The sequence below is a fragment of the Pocillopora verrucosa genome, chromosome 10 (genome assembly GCF_036669915.1).
Source record: "Pocillopora verrucosa isolate sample1 chromosome 10, ASM3666991v2, whole genome shotgun sequence".
In the NCBI taxonomy this organism is placed as follows: Eukaryota; Metazoa; Cnidaria; class Anthozoa; order Scleractinia; family Pocilloporidae; genus Pocillopora; species Pocillopora verrucosa.
In genome coordinates this window covers 8659581-8667597 of record NC_089321.1, presented here as the reverse complement: position 1 = coordinate 8667597, position 8017 = coordinate 8659581, and the positions used below count along the sequence as shown (strand labels likewise).

Genomic DNA, 8017 nt, shown 5'->3' with positions numbered 1-8017 from the left:
CCTTCTTTAAAGTAATGCTTTCAAAGATTCACGTGACGGCAACTTCCGTCAGGTTGTCGAAAGGTCAGTCACCACCGCCGCCAACAGTCATTCTCGGGCCCACTCTCACCTGGACGACCAAACTACACGGTCAAATGTTGTTTTTTTATATGCTTTTCCGTTGAGAGACGGAGAAGCAAAAAGTAATCCTTTCTATTGGTGCCAAAGACCCATCTTAAAATGGCTCTTGTTTTGTTTTGTTTTGTTTTTCTTTGAATGAGAGGGGAAGGTGGAATTTTACTGACAGGCTTCAGGAATATACAAGGTTCGCGAAATGAAGGATTTTCTGAACAACTGAGTTCGGAAACAGCGCACTCTCTGTCGTAACACCGATCGTGTTGACCAACATGAGACCAAACAAACTGTGAGGAGTGCATGGTTTAGTGTGAAGCGTGATAACTGGCATAGGAAACGGTGCGTGTTTTTAACGCGTGCGTGTGGAGCGTTGCGAGTGAAAAAGAGCGCAGTCTTACGCGCTCCCAGCAGCTTTGATATCCTACCATGGTCTTTAATTATGTTGTATTTATCAGTATTATTATTCAAGTATTATTATTATAATTATTATTATTTGTACCAGTCATTTCTTTTTTTTCTTCAATTGCGAGGAGCTAATAGAACATCAGCCCTCAAACTTTGAAGGATCTGTTCTTGTGATTTCAAAAGATCGGGAAGAGTTATTTCCTCAAGTGCAACTTTCAAACAAAATTTTTATTATAAAACTTGCATTCAAAACAAGCAGGAAACAAACAAACCCACGTGGATGCCTCAATAACTGTGGAATAACTCATTTGAATTTTCAGCGCAACCATTCACAACAGGGTTGAAAGTCTGAAACACCTGCGACAACGTACGATGTGATATATACTGGCTACGGTGAAATTACTCCCTGATACTGAAGCACATTCGTTAAGATTTCATTACTCGATACACTTTCCTAGGATTGTGTCCTATACCCTGGTTTACCAACAAACATGCTTGGTCAATATTAATAGAGCAATAAATTTATGTACTAGAATCTCCTTTTATTGTGGGATGTAACATTGGATTGCTACACTTAGAGCTTCCTTTCCTTTCGTTATTGCAAAGCAATATGTCTCCAAGATCAGAGTACGCAACAATTTTGTTTTTGCGAGAAGTATTTAGTCTCTCTGTTATCAGCCACATGGAATGGAAACGATCTTTATATGCCTTGTGGCTTTTTTTTTCTTTCCGGTTCTGTTTTAGCAGCAGTAACAGCTGGCACGGTTCGCTTCTTCGAACAGGCAACCAAGAGAGAGCTAATTTGACTAATTAAAATCTGTAAGGTCATTAGGGAACTGCTACCAAGTAAAAACAATCCGGTCAAGGGTAGAAAAAGCACATGTCCTGATCTTATCGCTTTTGATTTATTTCGTTTTTGCCCAGTAACGGCCACAGTTTGTTGATTTTGGCGTGAAATGTCCACTTGAAGTTAACTGTCGGAAGCCCTTTGCATTGTCTTACAGGATCCATGCTTGAACGATTGTGTAAAGCCGTCCACCTTGGCTGCACTTGCTGAAATGCCGAAACAATACCACCTTAATATGGATGCTTTATGCAGCTCCATGTGAAGAAGTGATTATTACTAATCACCGATGATTCCATCGTACCTGTGCAAACTTGTACAAGACTGGTGATTAGACAAAAAAGCTTAATATCGATCAGAAAATGTGATCAGCTATCAATAGACAAATAATTAGGCGCTAACAAGCTAGCTAATTAGCTAAGCATCCAGTCAGAGATTTGAGGAAGTCGCTTATTCCTTTGCGATCCGGATATGACATTTAGATTGACAAAGAAAGTTTGCAATGAACTTTTTTTGTTGACCAACACGTGCACGCAAGAGTTTGTTTGAAATGGCTTTCGCAGTACCCTGTTGAGGCAGTTTAGTGTTCGCACCTGTTTCATAATAACTCGCAATAAGACTTAGTTGAAACATTTCCGACCTAGATCTTATCTACTTAAGCCGTTATTAAACTGGGATTTTTTTTGTCGCAGCACCCAGTGTTTTTATCCTGGAGCACGCTGTCTTGCGACAGCTATTGGACAGGTGATCGATTGTTCATCGACCCGCGAGAAAAGCTTCTTACCTTTAGCCTCACTCGCCGATTGCCGTTTGTTTATTGAATCCTTTTACTTATAAACATGCAATTAAGCAGGCAGGTGTAACTATATAATGAACACGGCACGTGTTACTGAGACCACCAAGATTTCTAACTGAACCTGCTAACTGTGAATAAATGATTTGTCTAATCAATTATCTTCCTTCTATCCATTTCTTCTCTTGGCAGAACTAAAATCATTCATATGATTTTACATGTATTTTAATAGTTGACCTCTGGTTTATAATTTAAAATGACTACCACCAGAAAATCGATCGCAGTTAAAATATCTGCATTCTCGACAAGTTTATTTAGCTGCTAGAAAAGTGGGTCTTTACTTAGCAATAACCAGCGGAAATACTTTTAAACATTTATTTACTCACAGGCCGAGTTGCAGGGACAACATCCATTAGTTCACAAAAGCAATTTGTCAGCTTGACATCAAAAGAACGTGCTAAGATATTCTCGATAAATTAAACTGAAACTGTGAAAGAGGATCGAAAAGGAATTTAAAACTCATTTACTGAGAACAAGCACTGTCAATCTGTTTTTAAACACAAGAACAACATTCTAGGGAAAAAAAAGCATAAAAGCATGAGTAATCTTTTTGTTGTTTCATTTGTTGGTTTTTTTCTTGCGTCTCGATTCAAACCCACTTCGTTAAAAAAAAAATACATTCTCCATTTTTTATACTTAAAATAATCAACATAAATACTCACGGTTTTTCTTTTTGATACATTTCGTATTTGATTCCCTCATGTAGCTAGTTAAAGTATAATGTGTGTGAAACTGTTGCTGTTTTTTCCCAATTAATCTATTACCTATTACCCGGCTATGGTTAACTGACCGTTAGCAGAGCCATTCACATTTCATGCTTCCTTTCGAAATGATTGTCTCGTTAGTAAGAAATCGATTTCTACTGTTTTCAGTTTCCATGCCATCAGTTGTAGGCTTTTTTGCAGGAGGAAGGCTGGACATGCGACAAAATATCAGGTTGAATGGTCATAGAAAGTCATGACGATAACTGATCAAAGTGCAACTGATATGAAGTTCTTTCTTTCTTTCGTTCAGTTGGTTGAGTAATCTCACACATCAGACAAAAATGACTGCTCTCCAAAAACAAGAAGAGACACGAGTGCACGATTTCTGATCTTCAGTATGTGCCGTGTTCCTAGAATTGATAATGAGCTAAAACTCAACGTCACCGAGAAATAAAACTCTAATTTATCTTATTATTTTTTCCTCAGGAAACCCGGCAAAGGTACATATGTATTCTGGTTTGTTTTTGGCGAGGGGCTCGTGGTTGCGCCTCTTGAAGTTCATATGAAAGACACTAAGAATTAAATTGGCTCAGTGAAGATACGGTGCTCTAGTTGCCTTACGTATATACTTAAAAAATAAATTTCAAGGGAATTTTCACGAGATTCACTGTACGCGATAAAGACAACACAAAAAAAATACAATATAAAGTGACACAAGTTGTTTTCTTTATTGCATAAGTCTCAAAAAACCAAGGTATGAATCAACCATGAGTAAGAGTCTTAAATGGATAGGAATCATACATATATTAAAAATAAAACCTGATCAGCAGAAGTGAGGAATGTGGTTAAGAATATAAAAGATTGACGGAGATTGTAACTAAGGAGCGTAAAAACATAACGTAGCTTCTGTGCGGAGTGGAAATTCACTTTTTTTTCAAAGCAGTTCTTGAATCTTTCGATCAAGAGCTCAAGTACCGATGTAAAATAAAAACTGACCTATATTGGCCCCAGGGGTAAACTTAGTAAGCTATGTCTACCGAAGTCATCTGTTGCCATAGGAGCTCGTCTCAAGCCAGGCTAGAGTTAACAGCGGGAAGGCGAAGACAATTGTTCTTCTCTCTGCAGTGCTGCGATAGTTTCTGAATCAGTTGCTACGAAAAACAATCTTGAGAAATAAAAATAAACTCCACAACTGACTAAGAGAAGAAATTATGAAAGAAAATGATTCGATATACTGCTTTTCTTTGTGTACTTTAAGAACATACGACGTCCGGTGCTTCAGAAACTCTGAACGTCCGCTTGATTACGATTTTATGACAATGTAACGCTATATTCAGTAGAGTCATTTTGGAAATTGAGAGAACTATAGACTGGATCTTTCCATTACACTTGAACTTAACCAGTCTTGAGTTTCACTGCGTTGCTCAAAGTTTCCTTTGTTTTGCTTTTTTTATTTTTTGTCTCAACCACAAACTTTTATTACACGACATAGAATCATGTGTATAGAGAGATTCCATTAGACTTTTCTATGTACTGATGAATTTGTAACTATTGCGAAAAATTCCTCTCAACTTGAAATTACTTCACGACGTGATCACACATCACTTGAAACTCAACAATGTCTTGATGTTCACATGTTCTTTTCACAAATTTTTCCGCAAACTGTTCAAGGTCTTAATTCAAGCCTTTGTTCATTGTTTATTTTTACCCCTGCCGATGCTTTTTAAGAAGTACAATTATGAAACTAGTTACGACGTTCAGAAACCCTTCAGCATTGTCCACTTTACTGACAAATGCACCTCAAGATAAAGGATCTTTTGTCGATCAGGCGACCGCAATTAACTGACTGTTCGGTCGCTGGGGTATCGTACAAAAGCATTGAATAAACAGGCAAACATAAAACCGTGGGAAAGTTTGCCATTTTTAAATTATGTACATTTTAAAAAGTTGTTCCTGTATCGGCATTCTTCTGAAAGAATTTACTAATAACGCGCTGAGCTTATCTTGAATTTCGAAATGGTTCATATCAATGCTATTACTTTGCTTTTGTCACTAATGCGTCCGGCTCAACACACTTCAAAAAGCATGTCAGTCAATAATGTTCTACAAGAGACCCGATTCTTTTTGTTTTGCTCAATTCCATTGTTCAGAAGTGGCCTGCCCTTATTTACTTATCTTGGATTTCTAACACGCTTCGTTCGTCTGTCCTCTTTAGAGCAGTGCTTCAGAGATATAAATGCTCTTTCCTAATTGGTTGGTAAAACAATACATTCTCATTTTCCTTTTTACGACACGTGCATCGCATAGGGTAGCATAATGCGCCCGTTCTCTGGCCAATGAGCGTTGTAAGAATTACTTGGTCAGAATATCATTTATTTTCATGTATTTATATATGAGTCATAGCCTTACATACAATAGTAGGTTGTTATTCACCAGCTCTTCGACTTCTTACCTTTGTTTTTTTTCTTTGAGAGGTGTAATGAAGCGTTCTTTTAGTGAGAGTGATTCAGACGAGGGATATCTTTTTGTGCAAAAGTAGGTTATTTTAAAATTAAAAAAAGACCTCCGATTCTGTTCTTGATGCGCCTTATAGGATTATTAATAGTTTTATTATCTATATTTCATCCAAGTTCCGATGCACCCGACAACGAAAATTCCGAAGTAAGTGCTCGGAAGAGACGTCGAGGGGTAAGGAAAACTGTTTAGTTAATTCATGTTTCAAGAGCAAGAAAACAAAATTTAACGATAGGGAAAAATGCTCAAAATCATTTTTTATCGACAGCAAATTGAGAAGAAACGGCGAGATCGCATAAACAGCTCTCTCGCAGAGTTGCGACAACTGGTGCCTGCTGCCCTTCAAAAACAGGTGAGTGACTCTACTCTAAAAATTAGCTTGATGCTTTCACTGTAAACGATAAATGTTGCAGCAAGACTAAGTGGAAAGGCTTTATAGAATTGACCCAGTAATGGTACGTATCCACGGTCAACAACTGTTTTATTCTTCGCCTCAAAATTATCCCTCTTGACATTTCTTGTGTAGGAATCCGAGGGGAGCAATATCGTGTCATTTATCACTTTACTCATCTATTAATCTAGTACAAATTTACTTTTAAGGGCTCCACAAAGCTGGAAAAGGCAGAGATCCTTCAGTTGACTGTGGAGCACTTGAGAGGTTTAAAATACGGCGCTGAATATAACCCAGGTTAGAGATCATTATAAACATGAACGGCAACTTGTTAAGAACATTGCTCTCGCAAGAATAACAGCACTTGGAGAGAGGCCAGAATTTTTAAGGGCTTTTAAAACGCACATGGCTGATAAAAGGTCATAGAATATGAATGAGACCACAAAACAGGAATTTGAGAAGCGTATAAGCTACGTAAGAAAAGCAGAAGTTTCTTAGAGTGTTTGTAGTCGGCTGCGCAATCAACAGAAGCGAATACGCGAGATATAATTTGCCTCTTTCTCGTGGTTTTCACCCAGTATATAAGTATTACGATGATAAACGCAAAGGATCAATACGGTTTAATTACAAGAGCACAAATCTATATCACTCACCGCTCGTCGTGCGGAAGGATTGTGCTTGCTTTGCTAATGTACTCTGAGCACTCATGTATATTCATCTGATCTTTCACCCACAGGTTTTACTAACACGCGCCCAATTGATGAGCGCATACCAAGACGCCAGGAATGCATGGCCGAGGGTAAGCCATGCTTGTCCGCCTTGACAGAAGGTTCGGAAACCGCATGCATGTCTCCTGCAAGGCGGCAAATCACAAATCATCTCAACTGGAATACTTCATTACAGAGCGGTTACCACTGCGGTCCGAGCCCGCCAAGCACGACTACAATAGCTTCAGCATTGAAAACTGAATCAAACTTGTCAGCACCTTGGCAAAGTTCAAGTGCAATTTTATCATGCGTTAAACAGGATGTTAACGACAATTTTCAAAAAGACCAGGATCAAGTGTACAAGGGAAAAGATTGGCGTTTATCTGTAGCTCTGAACTACCCCATAATTCTTCCAATTCAAGCACCGGGTCTTTCTAATGTTCTGCGCTCTCCGTTAGGAGATACAGTACCTTTGATTGACTTGTCGATGGCCTTGATAACGAAAACCAACATTTCTGCCCCTTTCAAAGCCCCTTGGGCGCCATAAAGCGAAATGAAGCGAAAATAGGTTGGCGTTGGAAAATGAGAAATTATTCATAACAACTCTAGTTCACAAAGTCTATGATTAAGGCATAAACACTGCTCAACTTTCTTCTTTGTTAGACCAAGAAGCTGACAAGAATAATTTACCCCGATAGGTAAACTTGAACAAAGAATCGTTTCTAAAAGAAAAAGGGATTATTTCTTTTAGAAATTTAATTGAATGAAATTCGATGAAAAAGAGTACATCGATATTAGAGAACCTTTTTGTTTGCTCTTAATCAACTGTCAGTTAAACGTTAAAGTAAACACATTTTTTCTCTTTTTGGAGGAATTAACTTTGATTGCATGTTACTGATGTCTGCTTCTGCGGCTGATATTTTGTATAACAATTAAAGCATTACAAATATTTCCCATTTCTAAAACCACCGGCTTTTGTGGGATAACAGACAAAATATTTCAGTCTTAGATAATACGAGTAAGATGAACGAAAAATCTTGCCTAGGGGGATATTGCTTAATATTGACACGTGCGCTAAAAATGGCCTTTGTATCAGTCAGTCTGTGCGCATTCATCAGAAAAAATGTGTATTTAAATTTTTTGTATTTTCCCTTGCTTGAAAAGTTGTTCATTAAATAATGGCCCTTGCAGCTCTTTGTTTGCTGTCTGTGGGTTGTGGTTACAGATCGAAAGAATGCGTGCATTGGGCTTTAGAATCTTCTACAGAGGCTTAACTCACAACTCTAACGATGCAGGCTCAATTGCGATCCAGTCGCGTGGTTATCAGAGAAACTCAAAAGTCCTATTGCTCCCAATTCAACCATACCTCATGTGACGTTGTTTAGATACAAGGCATCATACACACTCGTAAGAAAGTGTAAGGTAAGCAAGTGCTCACTTCTCCTTCCATTTTTACAATATTTCCAACGGGCGGGTAGTAAGATT

The 8017-nt window shown here is 38.1% G+C and overlaps 1 protein-coding gene across 1 annotated transcript; it reads left to right on the top strand.

Annotated features, from left to right (window-relative positions):
* Positions 1–5344: 5344 nt before the first annotated feature.
* Positions 5345–7728, top strand: LOC131791734 (hairy/enhancer-of-split related with YRPW motif protein 1). Its single transcript, XM_059109115.2, has 5 exons — positions 5345–5455; positions 5551–5608; positions 5703–5786; positions 6035–6122; positions 6562–7728. The coding sequence occupies exons 1-5, from the start codon at positions 5400–5402 to the stop codon at positions 7077–7079; spliced, it is 804 nt and encodes a 267-aa protein (XP_058965098.1). The 5' UTR covers positions 5345–5399; the 3' UTR covers positions 7080–7728.
* Positions 7729–8017: the final 289 nt, after the last annotated feature.

Excerpts from the sequence above, each read along its gene's own strand:
- LOC131791734 (XM_059109115.2), top strand. The coding sequence starts at position 5,400 with ATGAAGCGTTCTTTTAGTGAGAGTGATTCAGACGAGGGATATCTTTTT. Across the intron at positions 5,456-5,550 it reads GGATATCTTTTTGTGCAAAA|TTCCGATGCACCCGACAACG; the intron begins GTAGGTTATTTT and ends ATTTCATCCAAG. Across the intron at positions 6,123-6,561 it reads CGGCGCTGAATATAACCCAG|GTTTTACTAACACGCGCCCA; the intron begins GTTAGAGATCAT and ends TTTCACCCACAG.